We start from the raw sequence: 19,692 nt of genomic DNA, 5'->3' as shown, positions 1-19,692 counted from the left end.
AAATGTTAATGAGTCTTTTGTTCAGAGTGAGGAAGAAATAAACTACAAATGTGACAAATTATTTAGCATACTACACGAAAATTTAAGAGTTAAACAGAGAGAGTTGTATTGCCACTGAAGCTGTAATTCCAGAGGGGTTTTTGTATGTACAATACTATGTCATGAAGAGTAAATAATTCATGGAGTGGCTAGGGGAAAAGGTATATGTATACACAGACACATGATTTCATCAATATTATTTATATGTGTTTGGGGCTTCCCTTCTTGTGTATAACAGGACTATAAAAAGCTAATGCTGATAAGCTACCACAGCTGTCTCTTGGACATTCTCAGTTGTGGAACACCCTTCCTGAACTGATTTGCAGACCTCTTTCCCTTCATTCAAAGTCCTCCTGAAAAGCACCCATGTCCTTTCTGTGATGTATGAGACTAGAGGTATTCACTACAGAGAAAATAGATCATGGTTCATATATCTGATTGTTAAAAGTGAGTCAAAAGTATGTCCTGCACACAGTTACATGGGCTTGTATATAAGCCAGGAGCTGATTTGAAGAGAGTCTTTGCTGAAGTATGCTGCATTTCAATCAGACAACTTAAATATCGATATTACTTTAAGAAATGCCAATTTTGTCTATAAACAGTCTCTTAAAAGGATGTAACAAATCATTGACTTAAACACTTTTAAAGATTCATCTATTCTCTATTGCATCCCTTCTCTTTTTTTTCTTATTTATTTTGATTTTCTTAGCAAGAACTGTGTCTGTCCATATGCTTGTGTGGTTTCTAGTAAGTTGTAGTTGCTAATGGAAACAAATAATGCAAACAAATTCGTAGACCAGATGGGAAATTAATCTGTTCCACACACCCCATGATTTTACAGAGAAACTATGTGAGATATGTTTGAGAGAGTTTTTAACTCTTTAGTGAGACAGTGATTTGTTGTATTTCCAGTGGAAAGGCCAAACTTCTTAATTATCCTTCTCAATTCAATGAGAATTTGAAAGGTGACCTAAAAGTGGCTTCATTGGGCATGTAGAAACCAGTATTTTGGAACTTTCTTAAGCTTATGCTGTTCATCGCACTGGGAGGAGGAGAGTTCCTGTTCAATGTTAAATTCCCATATTGTGGCCTGGAAGGATGCTGTCACAGGTGCAGGAGTGACTGTTGCCTGTTTGCAACCTGGGCTGTAATTTCAGAGTCAAATTGCACAATTGAGGAAAAGAAGGAAACCTGACTGCATTAGGTTGATTTATTTTATAAAAGGTCACTGAAGTAATGTGGAATGCTAAAAGCACTCCCAGCAGGAGAGCATTAGGAGCCAGAGAGCTATCAATATTTTGAAATAGATAATGTATACTTGTTCAATTTAAGCAAGAGAAGTATGAATTCCACCCTGTTGCACTTCATGTATACATGGTCCATTTTCATGCTCCAAATGCTCATTAAAACACATTCCTGTATGTGTACAGAATGGCTGTAGCTGAGCTGTATCTATCACAACATTGTGTAACTGGCCCAGAAGCCCTCTGTAGAAGTACATGAAAATTCCTGTTACAATTGTAACTCCTAAACATAGATCTTTGAAAAAAAAAAAAAAAAAAAAAAAATCAGGTTAGAGGGAGAGAAGAGACAGATCAGAAAAAGCAAAAAAAAATACCCCCCCAAAAATAATCCAAGCCAGAACAATGTGGTGGCAAAGGGCTAATTGAGCTGTCTCATTATGGCAGAAATCACTGTGCAACTCCAGCATTTGCTTCTAACTTCATTGAGGCTGGGTCACAGAATCATCAAATCAAAGAAAATCCCAGGGTTGGAAGGGACCCATCAAGTCCAGCTCCCGGCCCTGCACAGCACCATCCCCAAGGGTCTCACCATGTGCCCAAGAGCTTTGTCCAAAAGCTTATTCTGTCAGGCTTGGTGTTGTGACCACTAACCTGGGGAGCCTGTTCTGGTGTTCAACAAGCCCTGTCACTGGCCACAAGAGTGAAGAGATCATTCTGGTTGAAATTTTCTAGGCTGTTTGTTGCTGAGCTGGTTCATTTTTTAAAGGAACACGAGAAGCCCAGATGGTGACAGCATTTTATTTCTTGGTCTAATTAAAGTTCTTCATTTGTTTCTGAAAAACAAATGCAGTTGGACAAATGTTGGCCTTGTCATCTCGGTTTCCTCCATGAATGCCTAGCTCTTAGCTAGATTTCTTATTTGGCCTATTGTTTGATTCTCCCTCTGAAGTGAAACCATGCCTGGGTTCAGAGTTCTGTCAGGATGACAGAAGGCTCCCATCTTCCCTGTGTGTTCAAAGGGTTGGTAAGGTTTTGAAGTTTTTATTGCTTAAATTGTGAATGTTGGGGTTCAGTCTGGGTGGATGCCAGTGTATGAGGAGTTAGAGTTAATAGGGAGTCTGTCAACAGGTATAGGTTACTAGTATGAACTGTAGTGGTATGATTGGATTTTCTGTGACAACAAGGGCTATGTTCTGGAATAAGGCCTTTGGAAATTTTGAGTTATGAATAGTCAGATTCCCACCCTGAATCTTTGGTTGCTCTAGAGAAGACTGCACCTGTCTGGTATAGTCCTTTGATAAAGTGCAATAGCAGGCTCTTGGAACCTACAGTCAGATGCCTTTTGCTGATTTTTTTCCAAGAGCTGGAGATGTTTGTTGCATGCAGCAGTCCATCAGGACTGTAGTTCACACATTATATGGGCAGCATGAAAACTGCAGGTCACTGGATGGCTTTTGAAGAAAGATTTTAATTTTTTTATTATTTTGTTCATTTGACTGGAATTTGCTTGTCTAATACAAAGTATTTCAGAGGGACTGTGTTGGTTTCACAGATAACCTGTTAGAAACCCATAAGATTGCTGGGGCTGAGTCGTGCCTCTGAAAGATCCAAGACCAGCACCCTTGCAGTTACCAAAAAGGGGGCTGCTCTCAGCTGTCTCCAGGTGGACCCTTAGCCTTGTCAGGAAAACCTCCAGGAACCCAAATGGCCTCTGCGCTCTTGAACTCTGCTTGAAAATACAGCAGTGCACCAATGGATATGATGTTCTAGACCATCAAGGCCATCCTTATTTTCATGGATAGTCATCTCTCTCCTTCCATAATAATCAAGCCCTACTTAGAGCTAGGCAGCTTTTTGGTACCCTGTACTAATGCTCAGAGAACTTAAGTAGATGGAGGCCTTCAGGTGCTGTCTCCCAAAAATATTTCATTGTGTACTTGAGAAATTAGACCTTTTTTGTTTTGGAAAGTGCCTGATGAGAACTGTACAAACTGTTCCAGACAGGGTCTCTCTGGGGCTGTGTACAGTCAGTGTTCCTGCTGGAAATGCATCCAAATAAATTAATTGACAGTTTATATGCCCAAGAGGTGTGACTGACATTTGTGCATAAAATGAAAACATTTATGAGTCACAAATGAGTCTTGAGGCACCTATCAACTTTGTGTGTGGGTCTTACTGAGTATCATCAAACCAGGTTATGGACCTTTTGTTCAGGAAGGTAGCTGTGATACAGTAATGAGGGAGGAGGGCTTCACATTTTTGTTCTGAGGCACTTCTAAAAATAATTTCTTTCTGAAACTGAGAAAAGTGCAGACTGAAAAGTCAACTTAACTGAGTGCGTACTAAGCTTGTGTCAAGAAATATATATATGGTATTTCCACTTGATTTATTTTTTATTGCTGATAACAAGCAATACATAAGAATCAATATCACGTTTTCTTTTAACGCTCCTAGAAATACAAAATTCCTTCCTGGTTTTTCTTTCCCTACTATTAGTGACATATCATTTGGTTTATTTGTGTTTTTTCCTTTGGTAGAAACATTTGAATTTTGAGAACTTATTTTCTCAGTTAATTTTGCAGAAAATATGGAAATAAGAGTTAACGTTCTAAATTAATAGTTAAACAGGCAGAAACCTGCAGCTCTTGCAGCTGTATTCTGTTCTGCTCAACAGATAAAATGTCTGTTTTTAAAAGGGTGAGGCATTCATTAAGGCAGTGAATGTTTGCTGTATCTGTGTAAGCCTGGCAGTTCCTTCCCTCCTGTCAACTCTTTATTCTGTTTTCTCTATCACCCTTAATCCCCTGGACTGCCTAAGTTGAAGTTTCCATTCCTACTTCCATTAATCCACCTGCTCTGCAGCTCTCTCAGATTTTTCTGAAAGGCTTTAGGCAAAATCCAGGTATCACACTCAACTACCCCCACTGCTAATTCAGTTTTTCTTCCTTTAATATTTACCCACATCAGAAACATGTGATTTCTCTTTGAGGTACTTATTTATTCCCCAAGATTGACAGTCCTCTGTTTTGATCATGAGCTCTCCAAATCTTCTACCTGTTTGACAGCTCCTTCAGACAAAGGGGTGACATGCTTTAAGGGTATCCTCCACAAAATCGTGCTATTGGTGCTCATTTCCCTCTTCCCTTCTCCTTCCCACAAGGCTGACTTTCAATCCTCACTCCTCTCTTTTGCTTTCTTTTCTGCACCACCCCGTCCTGTTCACAAAAGTCAGCATTAAACAGGGGTTGTGCAAGGTTGGCACCACCCATGCCTCCCTTTCGCCTCCGCTGCCAGGTTGTCTCCTCAAAGGTGCCTGCCCTGGGAAATCGGCAGTCCCTGGGTCCTGCAGTCCTCCTCCTTCCAGAACAGGCTGTAGCACAGGGTGAAATGGAGGGGCAGCACACTCTCTCCTTCACTGTCAGTGATCAGCCTTACCTTTCCTTTCCCAGCCTTGTGCTAGGGCCTGGCTCACCTGCTGCCTTTCGGGTTAATTCAGCAGTCTGGTGGGGAGAACCTTGGATCACGGGCATATTGGAAGACAGGAGCAGTTTTCCTGTGCTGTGGAAGAGCAGTCAGCACACAGCTGGGAAATGCTACACTCCTCAGGAGAACCGACAAACATGAGCTGATTCAGCAGCTTGTTTTCTGTCTGTTACTCCTTTTCCTGTAAAGGATGCCAAGAAGGGATATATCTTTACCCTCTGCTGTTTCTTTCCCCTCCACTAGCTGGAGTGTAGTAACACCAGGGATAGCTAGTGTTAGTTGTCTGTCTAGTTAACTGTTAGTCTAGTTTATGGATTGAGGAGGGAGGAAAAAGTCACCTGCTTGAATAATGTTTGAGGCCTCTTGTCTTTTCCTGTGTCATGAACCCTCTGTGTGTTCCATCTGCTTCTGCTGGCTGGGGGGAGCCAGTTACGGGGAAAATTTCTGTGAAAATTGCTCCTGGGTTTAGTCAGTGGTACTTTTAATTTTAATGACATACTCAACAACGATTTTGAGGAGCAAGCTTAAAAGTCCTATACTTTTACCCCCACCTCACCCTGGAAATCAGGCACCCACCCTAGGAAATCAGACACTTGTTACATTTTGTAACATTTTTACTTTGTCACTTGTTCTTAACTTAACTTGTTCTTAACTTAACTTGTTCTTAACTTGGTGGCTGCCAAGCTTGCATATTCATCGACCTCACAACCCTTTAATGGCAATGCAGTAAATGCAGCAACCTGTGTGCAAACTATGAGTGCTATATGTTTCCTTATAGAAAGACTTTGTCAATCAAAATGCCTAAAGTCATCTTCATTTTATTATAAACATTTTTAATTAAAAAGCTCTTGTAATTAAATTCCATTTTCTGCTTTGAGCCCTTTTTTATCTCTTTAAATAAGAGATGTTTCATTTTGAATTTCTTTGTAGTCTCCATACTACTGCTGTAGAGCAGAACCATCTGACAGCATATCTTAGTCTTTGGGAATAATTCAGTAGATGTCTTCTAGTGCAGTTCGTGATGTTACACATTTGATGAAACCTTATGAGGAGAGTGCTTTAGGGAAATAGACCTTTCAGTGTGTATTGTAGAATTGCCATCAGTTTTCTGTGTTTTGTATTACCTCTGCAATAATTGTGCTCTACTTTTTTATTTCAGTATCTACTAGAGATGAAAAGCCTAATTCTGCCCCCTGAACATATTCTGAAGAGAGGGGACAGTGAAGCAATAGCGTATGCTTTCTTTCATCTTCAACACTGGAAAAGAGTAGAGGGGGCACTGAACCTCTTACACTGTACATGGGAAGGCAGTAAGTAATCCTCTCTCTTACAAAGGAGCTGATCAAATCTTTTTATTGAATGTCATGAAAAAAAGTAACAGCTTTTCTCAAGTATAGTATGTGAGAGTTTTGGACATCAGTTACGTCCTCACCAGCATTGAAATAGTTGAAATTTAAACTAAAAGCACAAACTTAATTTAATGAGTAAAAGGCATTTGAAGTCTTGTATTGTGTTTGCTGTGTATTACTGAGCAAAATTTCCCAACTACTTCGAGACATATTTTCTTGCTTGTGGATAAGGAGATAATAACTTATTTTACTCCAGGATCATAGAGATTTGTTTGTCATTATTTAAATGAATAGTTTCAAACTGTGTGTTCAGTTTGGACATAAACAAAAAATATTTTGCAATCAGGGTGGTGAGGCACTGGAACAGGTTGCCCAGAGAGATTGTGGATGTGCCGTCCCTCCAAGTGTTCAAGACCAGGTCGGATGGGGCTTCAAGCAACTTGGTCTAGTGAAAGGTGTCCCTGTTCATGGCAGTGGAGTTGGAACTAGATTATCTTTAAAGGTGTTTTCCAACCCACACCGTTTTGTGATTCCGTGAATGCTTTGATATTTGGAAATTATGAGCGTGCCTTATAGACAGGTATATATTAATGTGTAATATAAAGCAATACTGTATTTTATGACTTTTTTTACACTGAAAAACTGGAGTGAATTCAGTGAAGGATTGCTGGGATGCATAGGGGACCGAACTACGTGATATAGGACAAAATGCTGAGGAAGCTGGTTTTGTTCGACTCAGAGAGATCTTGTGGTGGGTGAAGAGATGATCCAATTGCTGTCTTCCACCACCCAACAGAGAGGTGATATGGAAGAGAGAGTCAGAGTCTTCACAGAATGGTCTAGCATAAAAACAAGAAGCAAGTTCAAACCAAATAAATTTAATCCAGACCTAAAAAACATATTTTCACAGTGAGAGGGATCTATGTGATCTCTAACCCAGAGACAGTCAGAGCTCAGCTTGACATAGTTCTGAGCAATCCAGCCTAACCTGGAAATTACCTTGCTTTGAGTGAGAGGTTGGAGTATATGACTTCCAAAGGTCATATACTAACCTTCTAATATATCTTATCATGTCTTTGAGATGTGTTTTTTACCAGGTTTCAGAGAATTTAAAAGTACAACTTAAAATCAAGCCTTTGGTGGCCTTTTTTTGATGCACTTTTTTCCTTTATGTAATCTAGTTCCCTGTTTCTGCTCTGCTTTATTCTGTTCTTTTTCATCCTCTTAATGTGTTATTATACCAACTTCTTAATGTGTTTCACCATTTTTTGTCCTCATTTAGCCTTGATAGAAAAGATATTTTGTTATCATGATAATTCCTATAGCAATGTACTTAATACCTCCAGTGTAAAAGTGATTTACAGTCTCAGTTACAGTATGAAATGATCTGAACTTGCCTAATTTGCAGTGTTGGCTCCCTGTGCATGCACTGGTTTTATTTCTAGGTGTATAGGACACCTTGCTCAGTTACCCATACCAGTGCTGCCTGAGGTTTGCTCTGCTGCATTGTTCTCTCTCGTATCTGCTAACTCTTCTCCCATTATTTCTCCCAGTCTGTTATTTTCTCTGTCACAGGTTCTTTCCCAATGGCTTATTTTCAGTGATTTGCTTTATGCAATGTTCCTTCTCTTCTGGGTTATTGCAGAAGTCCTTTAGCCCAGGGTTCATTATTCCATTAGTAAAACAGGTGTTTTGCAGGAAAGATCCTGAACAGATCTTTTGCTTTGTCAGGCTGGGGACCCCTGAAAGGCTTTGTACCAGGACCTGGTTTTGGCGCAAGAGTCTGGCTGCCCTGCAGTCCTCCTGCCATATAGGAAATGGGTCATCAGTGCCTGAAGGCAACATAGGGAATTTTCATCTAACTACATTCCCCTTCTTATTATCTCCACATTCAGCAATCTGAACACATAATTTATTAGCTAATAGCTGTATAATAGCCTGTAATGATGTAAATGAGTATCATTGCATAACTTCTGCAGAAAAATCCATAATTCATTTTGTACAGTGATTTCAGAAAAATACAAACAATGCACAAGTCCTCAAAATTTTCAGTCAAATTTTGCTCACCCGTGAAGACAACCAAGGGTTTTAATGGTTTCACAGTGTCTAGTCCTATAATCATAACATTTGGTCCATATCTTGGTATCTCTGCATAACTAAGTGAAAACTAGTGGAGACATGACAAAGAAGTTAAATGTAATAAAATACTAGTTTTAACCGACAGTCTACATGTAATACATGGTCAGTTGCCCTCGCTTTCCTTCTGTGTGTTTGTAGGTATTTTATTTGTAGTACAAGTATAAAAGCCCAAGTGCCACCACTGTGTTTGGGCCAGGTTCACTGTACAGGAGGTCTGTAGTTTCAAGTGTAATCAAGTTTCAAAAGTGTGTGGGGTGATGGTTTGTCACTATTGGTTTCTAAACTTGTGTCAAAATTCCTACTGTTTGCATAAAGAAGAGAAACCTAAGGGGTTCCCAAACACTCCAGTACCTCTTGCAGCAAGTACATGGGTGTGTGACAAACTGCCTCTGTGCTACCTGAGTCAATTAATGTAAAATAGGATCAGATAATACCATAGGAGTAAGGCAGAGAAGTGCCTACGTTGACACAGACTGATCCAGATGAACCAGGGTACTTCCTTCCATGGCTGATAACATTGCTAAATAAAGTTGGTTTCCTGTAAATATCCCATGGTCTCATGTCAACCATGACTGCTTAAATTGAGTAAAATCTTTCCAGACATTTTTCACTTGCATTGTAAAAACAACATCTTTACCTCCCATTTTATTTTGATTAATATTAGTGTGGCTTAGGGCAAGGCGGAGGTGGCTTGATTGTCTGTTTCAATATTAAGCCAGATTGGAAGGAAAAGCTTGTGTTAGGGATTTAGAAGAAATGGGCATTGAACATCAGTCCACATATGTTTTGGTACAGACAGTCAAGTTTGTTGTGTGTTAAGATCATACACAGCTTGGATTATTTTAGTTGTACTTGGCTTCTTGGGTTGCTATGGAGAGAAGTGGTTAATGCTGGCTGAACATTACAGCCCAGGTTGGTTTACAGTCTTTCAAGGATCTCTGCCTTCTTTACTATTGCTTTAAATGCAGGAATCAAGAAAAAATACAATAACATAATTTCACAAAAAAGGCAACTAACATAATTTCAAATGCACAGCTGAAAATATTGGGGGAGTGTGTATTTAAACAAATTCTTAAGTTGCTTTGTGAGCAAGAGATAATGGAGTGTTACTGTGTGGCAGTGGGCTGTACCTAACAACTAAAGTGTACAGTGCTTCTAGGACATCTGTTGGGGAAAATATTGCTTCAGTGATTGATGTTCATAGGAGTAGTGAGAATAACACGATGACATTTTAACAGTGAAAATAATATATAGGATAATGGAAAAGGATGCCTTGATTGCAAAGCTGTATTTCAGTCAAGTATTCTGATATTTCCATAAACCACACTCAGATGGCCTATGACATCAGCATCGTCAAGGTTTAGTAATCCATTTCCCTCTCTCTCTGTTATTATTTCAATTTTAAAAATTCATAAGATTAAGTATTATTTAATCCATGACCTGAAGATTTATATTGGAAACTTGACTTGATCTGCTGCATTTAGAAAGAATTCTTGAGAGGAACCTGGGTTTAATAATTTAGTATTAATCTTTGATTGCCAAATAGAAAATGAAAACATGACTGTGTTGGAAAACTGGTTCTCAGAGCTCATGCCATCAGTGTTACCTGGCTTGCTGGAGTGTGATGGAAAAAAGAGTAGTGTATTTTTTCCATTAAAAACTTCTATTATTCTTGCTGCACAGAGACTGTGAGTATTGGTCTGAATTTACAGGCTTGGCTGGTCATTTTTGTAGGCTATACCTGTTATATCAGATACACTTCTTTCCCCTGAAATTCTAAAATTCTGCAGTCTAAAAGCCTAAGACAAAATGTGGAAACTCGGCTATGGGATTGGAAGTGTAATGGCCTTTGATGATGCAAACATTTTTGTATGTCCTTGTAATGTGGTCTCACCTGACATTCATGAACAGTCTCAAGAATAAAAATAAACATAGGAGTTTCTGTGATTAAAAGCTCAATGTAGAATTCTGTTTTGGCATTTCATTAAGCAATTTATAACCTGTTTGCAACCAAATATTAATGTTTTGTCTATGTTTGTTTTTCAGAATTGCAAGTATTTTTAAGTATGACTGCCACACTCACAGTAACTTATGCACTGTGTTTCCTTTTCAGCTTTCAGAATGATCCCCTATCCACTGGAAAAAGGACATCTTTTCTACCCTTACCCTATTTGTACAGAAACTGCAGATAGAGAACTACTACCATGTATGTTCCACGTTTTCGTTATGCTGGACACTGAAGAATTGTTTATCTGAGTCTTGCAGCACCAGTCTCCTTTGCTGCCTTTTAAATTGAATACAGTGGATTAGAATAACCAAATTGACAGTGAGCCTCTGGAGCTCCTGTGATGGTTTGAGAGGCAGCTCCTCAGCATAGTTCATAACCATTTTCTGTATTTATTATTTTTGACAGTTTACAGACAAGGAGGGAGATTACCATAGAGATCCAAATCAGTTAGATCTTGCTGTTCTCTCTTGCCAAGACACTATCTTTCATCTAGGTTAACATCCCATCAAACCAAAAGCACAGTGTCACAGCCTTGTTAATCTTCAGTAGACACGCTAGCTACTTAAATTCCAAGGCAGGATCCAACTTGCTTGAGGACAGCTGGATCGTTGCTGCAGCTAGTACTCATGACAGGCTGTGCTTACATTTTCCAAAAAAGCAGTCTTAAATAGCAGGAAAGGGTTTTCTTCATGTTATGGCATGTGTACTGTAATGAAGAGATTGATGTGAAGTCATCTCCATCAATTTTATGTGGGTTTATGGCGTGTATTAGGAAAGTGCCAGCAGCATTCCCAGATAGGGATATAAAGAGAGATCCAGCCCTCGAGAAGTGTTACAGTCCAGGCTAATGAGACTCATTGCAGTGCATGCAGTGAAGCACAAGAATGCAGAGGAAGAGCCAAAGCAGCCAATCTTGCAGTTACACTTCATTCCCACATGTGTTCTCTCTGTGGGACTTCGTGTGAGCACAAGTAGAACACACACAAGTTTGCAGGGTCAGGGCAGAGGAAGCAAATAAAAGTTGATCCAAGGAAGAAGATTCTCTCATCTTTCTTCCAAAGAAGGAATAAAGAAAAATTTGTTCTGGAGCAAGTAAAATGAAGACTGCTTCTGCCGGGAAGGCTCATTTTGAGGGCATTTGCACCTTTTGTAGTTTTTCATTGAGAACCTCTCTGGTTCAGGCTGAAAAAGGTGTTGCCTCTTTTTATAAGCCTACATGAGTAAACATTAGGTGAGAATAATACAGCGAAAATCCACTCATTGCAAGTCTCTCCTTCACAGCACATTCTTGCTGATATTACGCAGAAATCCTTGGCAACTGACAGTATCTCCCCACCCCATTATAATCATCCTAATTATAACAACACCTCTCAGAGCGCTCTGCTTGCTTTACTCAGAGGGATGCTGAGCTGGGGAGGGTGGAGTGTCAGGAGATTTAGGAATGACAAAGCCATGCAGAATAGCTCAGCATTCTCTTTTTAGATGCAAAACTAATAATTCTTGTCAAATGTTAGGAGCTAACAGCGGGACTCTTTAACAGCGTGTGCAGGCAGTGTGTTCTGCTCTGGCAGTTATGGGAAATGCCTTTCACTGCAAAATCTCCTGGGTTAGAGGGAAGGGTTTAGCATACCATGACAGACACAGGTGGGTTAGAGGGGTCTTACATACCTGTCCACACCCTTTAATTGTGCGTGTTTTATGAGAGAGTCAGCTGGAATTTTATCAGAACATGCCAATATGATAGGCTCTTCAAATTAAAAATATCAATTACAAAACTTTTGGCCTGGCTGGATAACAGACTGAAACAGCAAGGTTGAGCCTGTGTGAAAAGGCAGTGGAGGAAAAGCACAAGAGATCCTGGACTTACAAAGTCCACATTTTGGTCTTTCTGATCTCTGCATTTATTTCAAATCTAAGAGAAGTTGTCATCTATCCCTACTTTTGGTTTTTTTAGCTGATCAAACTAGAAGACTTAAGAGTCATACGTATTTTTAGTTTTTAATATTTTAATTTAAACTTATTAATTCCTTCGTTTGGTTTTGAGAACCACTCCACTCTGGATGAATGCAGCCATGAATGTTATCCTGCCATGTTGCTGGATAACCCTGTGTTTATGTTGTCTGCAAATACAAAGAGATGAGAACTGATCGCTGAAGCAAAGAGAGTAGGCAAAATGGAAGAGTAGTGTTTCATATATATGAATAGCCATAGGATTTGAGTATACAGGAAGCCTTGCGGTTGGTCCTGTATGAGAAAAAAATGTTTCAAAGTTTGCATTTATCTTGACTGTAGCTCTAAACTGTAGACTGAAGGAGTGAAACAGGTAAGAGTCCACCCGATCTTTTATTAACCCAGAAGAGTTTTCACCTTGAATCCAAACTGTGATAAAAATTTAAGGGGTATATCCTTCTGGTAAAATATTCATCATTTTCTTCTAACCCTTTTAATCATCCCAGTGCTGCTTTTTCCAAAGTCCAGTGAAGGATTTTTTTTATAACAGATTCAAGGAAATTTCTATATTCCTATCAGTGTGTGTTAACAAACGTCTTAAAAATTCACTGTTCATTTAATTTCCAGGTTTTAAAATACATGCTTATACATCCTGCCTTTAGTATGATTTTTCTTGCTGTGCAGATAGAACACTCAGGATTTACAGTTCCAAAGGCTGTAGTTTTACAACCTGCTTTAACTGGTCTGCAGCAATGCTTCCATATGGTTGGGCTCACTGCTGCTCTCTGTGCATCAGCATTAGGAAACATGCAGCCATGGGGTTAGTTAATGACAAACATTAAAAAAATGGATGGTTTATATCTAAGTCTGTTTTCTGGGATTAGCTGTTGCAGAGCTGCATTATAGTTATTGCTGACACAAGGCAGACAAAAGTAACACCAGAGTAAGCCAGAAATAAGATCTTTAGAGAGAATTACTTGGCAGAGACAACAGACACAACAATAATGTGCCTAGATGTATCAGACCTTCCATCCTCTTCATCCTTCAAAAGCATCTTTGTGTGTCTTTGGTTGTTTAAACTATGTAAGAATGTTGGTTTGGTTTTGGTTGGTGTTGTGTTTTGATTTTTTTTCAATGTATAATGCCTTTTCCTTCTCATATCTTTTTTTACAGCATTTCACGAAGTTTCAGTTTATCCCAAGAAAGAGCTTCCCTTCTTCATCCTCTTCACTGCTGGACTCTGTTCTTTCACAGCCATGCTCGCCCTCCTGACACATCAGTTCCCAGAGCTTATGGGGGTCTTTGCAAAAGCTGTGAGTATTCTCTGCTGCTGCTCCCTTCTGGTAAATAAAGACACCAGTGTAGGAAAAGCTGAGCTAAATACTGCTAGGTATTAAATATCTGCATATTCAGAAGCATCAGTCCATATCTGAGCAGGGAGACATGTGCACAACTGTGCAGGCTGCTAATCAGTAAGACACGGCTGTTTGTCTTCTCTGGTTTATATGGCTCTCTTGTTAAGTTTGATGTCTTCTTGGATTTTGTCAAAAAAATCAGAAGTGGGAGAAGTGAATATCTGTATTTTCATATATCATCCACTAAAATAAACTAATAACAGTTTTCAGAACCCCTGATTTTGTGTAGAGTCATAATGGCTGCTGTGATTTCTGATGCAATAGAAACTCCCAGTATGAGCAGAAATGAGAAATATGAGAGTGTACTGTTTACCAGGACAGATTTCTGTGTTTTTGCCCTGAACTGCCAAGGAGGAAGTAGTCTCAATATTTCCCTCATAACTTTTCTGAACTACATCCAGAGAAGTCTCTCCTAATTCCGCTTTTTTAATCCACCAAGGATTAATAAATTTTGGAGGATGAGGGGGAAGAGCCATGAATTATTCTAAACTAAACATTTTCTTTGCAAAACCAAGAACATCACTGCTCCAGCATGCTAGGAGATGAAAAATGCACTAACAGAAAAGCTCTAGGATAGTAAAAGATTTCATTTTCCAGTAAATACTGAATTATCTTCCATTGTAATATATTTTCTCAAATATAATTGTCTCTGTTCTAGGTCTTATGATTCCAAACTGCCCTCCTGGCTTTGTTCATAATGTCTTCGGTGCTTTTGATTTGAGGGTATAGGGAGTGGGGTGGAGGAGGCCAGGCTGAAAGGGTTTGGCAAATTCCAGATTGTCAGTACTCTTTCAAACCCTTTTGCCGAGGGCAAGAGACTCCCTTTGCAGGTGAGCCAGGTCTTCTGTTTACCCAGGCCTGTGAGTGGTAGAGGTCTGGTACAGCAGCATTCATGCAACAAGAATTTTCTTTCATTAGCTCTAGAAGAGAGAAAGTAAGATCAGTTGTAGCAGAAGATATCTCTTCTCTCAGTAGAAGGTGCTGAATGTACCTGAAACATTATTACTCATTCTTGTTTCTTGAGTGTGTACATAGGTGTTAGATAGACAGTCAGTGTTTAACTTGGGCATTTGATCATAAACTTCTCTGTAAGCCTTTTCTTGTATTCAGTGGTTGGAGCTTTTTCTGTTTCTTAGTTACTGAAGTTGCTGAAGCGTGTGACCCTTGTTTGGCTCTTTCAATCAAATCTTTAGTTTTCTAATACTGTCACTGTTGCAGATTCCAAATCTGTTCCTGTTAGCCTTGTTCCTGTGTTTATCAGCCTTGCATCCTGAACAAAGACCATATGCTGGCAGCATAATGAGATTTTGTACTTAGTTTTCCTGCCACAGGCAGTGAGCAAGCTACTGGAATTGGAGAAAATTGTTTTTTATGGGTTTAAATCACCTGGCTCTGGTTGCTGACTGGATTGCAGAGAGAGATAATGGAGGTTACACTGGTGGCATGTTGGTAATTGTTTCTCCATGGTTTGGAGCTTGCAGGTGCTAAAGCCATTTGGTGAATAGAATCAGACCAGAAGGAACTGTTTCCCTGATGTGTTAGGGCAGCTGCCATTGGTGTTACCCCAAGGCTCTGTATGGGGTTATTCAGTTCTACATATCAGAGCAGGTAAAGCTGCTAGTTAGTAAGCACAGACAAATAGAGTTGAAAAGTGAGCTGCATTATGTGCATAAAGATGGCTAAAGTACTCAAAATTTTCAAACCTTTATGGATGAAGTTCCTATGTCAGTTTACATGTGTTATGGCTTGGTTCAGCTATATCTTGAGCTTCATAAACCATGCAGCAACTGAGGGTTTTTTCCCATGGGAAGGACATAATTTAAGAGCCTGTGACATGGATGTAATAGTTTATAGAAGGGCTTCAATTCAGAAGGCCTTTTTGTAGTCTTCTCTGGGAAAAGTCTCCCAGGTGCATGAGACCGAAGAAAATCATGGCAGACATCTCTTTGAAATGCAGCTGTATCAGGACAGAACAGAAAAGATAAGGCCAGCTCTGATTCTTCCCTTTCAGTTTTAGGGAAGATTATTTCCTAAGTAACTAATTCCCTAAAGAGCTCAAAGATGAATGTGCTGTTTCTGTGGCTGTGTTCATGGAATTACATATTCCTGCCTGCTTGGTAGTCATTGTGATGGTGCTATATTGCACTGTGAAACTGTGCATGGGTGCACATTATGGTGTACCTGGAAGTAAGTTTGACTCTTCCATAATGAAACTGAAGCTTGATATTTTGTAAGACTAAGTAACCTTAATTTAACAGTAGATCTTAGTATTTTCTCTTGGCTAGGAAGAAGCATTTTCATAGCTTGTGCTTTTAGTTTTGGCTGGTCTTTCTAATGAAAGGCTTATGAAAGTCAATTAAGAAATAAATATATGTAGAACAAATTTCTGATTGCATGGCTTGGATAAAATTGCCAGGCCACTGTTGATAGTATTGAAATTCTTTACCATGCAGAAATTTTACAACACCTGGGAAACCATTAAAAATATGTTAAGTGCAGGGTTTTTTCTGATGTGATAACAGTAATAGTGTATCTTAAATAAAATTGAGAGATGTGTTAACATAGAGGTCACTATATAATTCAAGTCAAAAGGCATATCTAAAAGTATACTGCCTAGTTAATTTTTTAAAATTAGACAAACTTCAGAAAGACTGATTTTTCTGATTTCATTCCTTTGTTTACCTGAGATCACTCACATGATGTGTCTCAATATTTCCTGTGTGGTGGATGAGACTTCAGTTCAGCAGGTATTTAAGCTTCAGATAATTTGCTGAGGTTTTATAGAATACAATCAACTACTGGAGCAACAAAAGTCGTATAAATTGCAATAAAATCACTGTCAGGCAAATTATTCTTGTTTCATTGATTTAACAAGTATGTAATTTGCACTAGTTACAAAGCTGAGTTTTATTCAAGTAGATGTGATGGTACAGGCTTAACCACATAAATCAAGTGCTGCTCAAATAGCAGAAGATATCCTCTGAAGAGCCTTTTGCATTTTCTAGAATTAAAGGATCATATTTATTTAAGCACTTCAGAGCTTAACCAGAGGGAATGCTTCTCCTTGGGCTAAGCCAATTGAAACAAAAAGAGCAGTCTCTAAGATTAGGTAAGTCAGTGTTTCATTGATCCAGCTGTGGCTCATGTTCCACAGCTTGACCTTTAGCACCAGAACTGAAATACCTGTTCTGCTTCAGTTAGTTTTTCCTTTGACCTGTGCTTATGACCAAATGACATTACCAGTGGTGGTGTTACCTGGTTTTCCCATGATACACAAGTTGTCCATGATGTGGTGTCTGCATTGTATGCAAACACATCCAAGAGGAAAAAAAATTAGAGTGCTTACTATTGCCTTTAAAATGCATAAGCATCACAAATGCTGTACTGTCTCAGACACATGTAGGGCCCCAGCATAGATGTATGTAATGTGTAGAGTTAAAGTGCAGGCAATGGAATTCACAGTTAGTATGTATTTCTCAAATGTATTAATAATTAATTAAAAATTAATATGGATTGCAATAGTGCTTTGAATAACTGAGTTCCAGAACATGTGGTTTTTTCCTGTGATGAAATGTTCTCCATCTTGATTTTTTCATATGCCTATCTGAACACTAACATATTGAAGTCTCTTTGAATGTTGTGTTCTGTAATAGAGAGAGGATGTTAAGATAAATTTTAGTCAGTGATACAGAGGATGTTAGGATAAATTACAGTTGGTGATGCCTCAGCGTATAGAGCAGATCTGTAGATAATCCTGAACCATTTTAAACCTGAATTTCAAGACACGCTTTTTGTCTCTGTGAGGTGGTCTGACAGACCCCTGTTGGGGAAAAAGCCTGTCTTTGTCTTCAGTAGGTTTTGGATTGAGCCATTAGTGGCTTCAGTATTTAGAGCTTCAATCTAGGATGTGAGATGTGTGAAAACTTCTGTAGTTCATCACTTTGATCTTTGTAAAAATGGGGCTCTTGCTTTCTTTACTGCAAAATCCAGAAATCTCTGTATATGCAAGGTTTAAAAATTTGAAAGTCTTTATGTGTGAATTATGTCATTTTTGTCATGCTAGAGGATTTTACAGAGGAACACAGCAAGCATATCTTATCTATTGGACAGTTTTCTCTTGAGATGGATTGTCTCCTGGATTTTGATCTGAATGCCTATCTGATTTCTTTGCAGTTTCTCAGCACCCTCTTTGCCCCTTTAAATTTTGTGATGGAAAAAGTTGAAAGTATCCTGCCCTCCAGCCTGTGGCACCAGCTGACAAGGATCTGAGGGAGCATGCCCGCTGACTGACTGCCATGACATCTTCTGTGCCAACTTTTTGTTGACCACAAGAAAGCATGATAAAAAAGGGAAGCAGTTATAAGACTTAAAAGTTCTTCATGGATTGTCTGTTCTCATATAAAACCTGTTTTGTTGTACAAAATACATTGATGTTAGGTTCTATTATATTTTGCCTTCAGAAAAGAAAAAAATAAACTTTTGTGTATTGTAGCATTGCTGTCTTTTGACTTTTTCAGAACACAGATTCTACATTTTGTTTTTGAAAGGCGTGGCATCTGTTTCACCATAGCTGGGGTTTAGCTACACATTCAGGTAGCAACACTAATAATGGTACAATTAAGCAACATTGTCACTGCCTTTTCTTATGGAGTTCAGTTAGGGTGATGCCCTCACTTCTGCAGTCCAGCTAAGGCTTCTAGACAGTTTCCTGCTTTAAAGCAGCTGTAGGCTCACCAGGCAGTTTGGATGGCACACTGGGCTTCTGATTCCCTTCTCTGCACAGAGGTCACCATATCCTCATTTGAATTTTCAAGAAGCCCACATACTTGACAGATTTTCTTCACACCCCTGGTGTTTCAGCTACCTTCTGAAGGCTCATTAGCAAAATGGGTGTTAGTTCATGCACAATTAATAGAGAGAGTGGTGTTTCACTATTAGTGCTCACCTCAGGAAATCTTATCCTTGTGCTGTGACTGTTTAGACTAAGTATTCATTTATGACTTAGCCACTGTCAATGGAAACTTCCGAGGCCAGCTCTAAAATGAAGATTTTGATCTGTAAGTTGAAGTAAGTTGTCCTCTCTGTCAGAATTAAAAGCGCATCCTTACAGAAGCCTCAAGGATATTTTTTCCAGCTCACTTTCCAGATGAGGAAGGATGCAGTGGATCAAAAATGCCACTTTACCATTTCAACCTTGCTGTTGCTCTTAAAATGCTAAGCAGTTTAAGGGACTGTGATCACTAGCAGACAAGTTTATCAGTGAGGAAATGAGTAAGCAGAGACAAAACTCGTGGTACTAGACTGGTATAAAAGGAAAGTGCTTCTTAATAATAGAAGATGCATAACATTACTTTTTGTTCACTTGATCACAGACACTTTAATCTAGTGGAAGACAGAATATGTTTGCTCAAGTGAGCAAAAGTACCATGTAAACACTGCTGTGCTATGAGATTAAAAAAAGGCAGTCCTAGGCCAGGAGAAATCAGCTGTAAGAGTAAGACCTGGGGAAGTCCTAAGGCCTAGAAGACCAGAGAGCCCCGTGGACAAATGTTAGACCTGGTGAGGCTGTTGGGGGCTTCCATACAGGTTTGTCATCTTTGGCTATTACTCCTGCAAAACAACTCACTGTAATGTTGAAATTAGTCTGTCTTGCAGTTAATGTAGGATGTGGCATAAGATGAGAGGTAATGGATTGCTAGTAGACAAGCATGTGGAAATGTGAAATGGACCAATATTTGAGTTCTCCTATTTTCATCTGAATCGCTGGAGCAGCCACAGAAAACACCTCCACAGCAGCTGCTGCTATGTATCTCCAGCTGAAAAACCAGGGATAACCGTATTGATTTGTTTACCTCAAAACAGCACTGTCAGAATCATTTAACTCAGAAGGATCAGGCATAGTCAGCTCTTGTCCTGTGCTGCTTTGTATCACTTACTCCCACTCATACCCTACATTTCAAAAGAATAAATTGCTGTGATTCACAGTTCTAAATGTAAATGCATTTGCACATCACTGTATATCCAGCTATATACAAATCTCCAGGTTTGTCAGCAGCTGAGGTAGT

General features: G+C 39.2%; 1 protein-coding gene across 3 annotated transcripts in view; it reads left to right on the top strand.

Annotated features, from left to right (window-relative positions):
* The window catches only part of ST7 (suppression of tumorigenicity 7), a 138,222-nt gene extending 120,104 nt beyond the window's left edge, over nucleotides 1–18,118 (top strand). For all 3 annotated transcript variants that reach the window (XM_066318982.1, XM_066318983.1, XM_066318985.1), the window contains 4 exons: nucleotides 5,926–6,076; nucleotides 10,368–10,460; nucleotides 13,386–13,525; nucleotides 17,801–18,118. In XM_066318982.1, the coding sequence (XP_066175079.1) occupies nucleotides 5,926–6,076; nucleotides 10,368–10,460; nucleotides 13,386–13,525; nucleotides 17,801–17,896 (480 nt within the window). In that variant the 3' untranslated portion in view covers nucleotides 17,897–18,118. The remainder of the gene's footprint in view (nucleotides 1–5,925; nucleotides 6,077–10,367; nucleotides 10,461–13,385; nucleotides 13,526–17,800) is intronic.
* The last annotated feature ends 1,574 nt before the right edge of the window (nucleotides 18,119–19,692 follow it).

This window comes from Sylvia atricapilla, chromosome 5 (genome assembly GCF_009819655.1).
Source record: "Sylvia atricapilla isolate bSylAtr1 chromosome 5, bSylAtr1.pri, whole genome shotgun sequence".
Classification (NCBI taxonomy): domain Eukaryota; kingdom Metazoa; phylum Chordata; class Aves; order Passeriformes; family Sylviidae; genus Sylvia; species Sylvia atricapilla.
The sequence above is the reverse complement of the archived record's forward strand: the minus strand, read 5'-3'. Positions and strand labels throughout refer to the sequence as shown.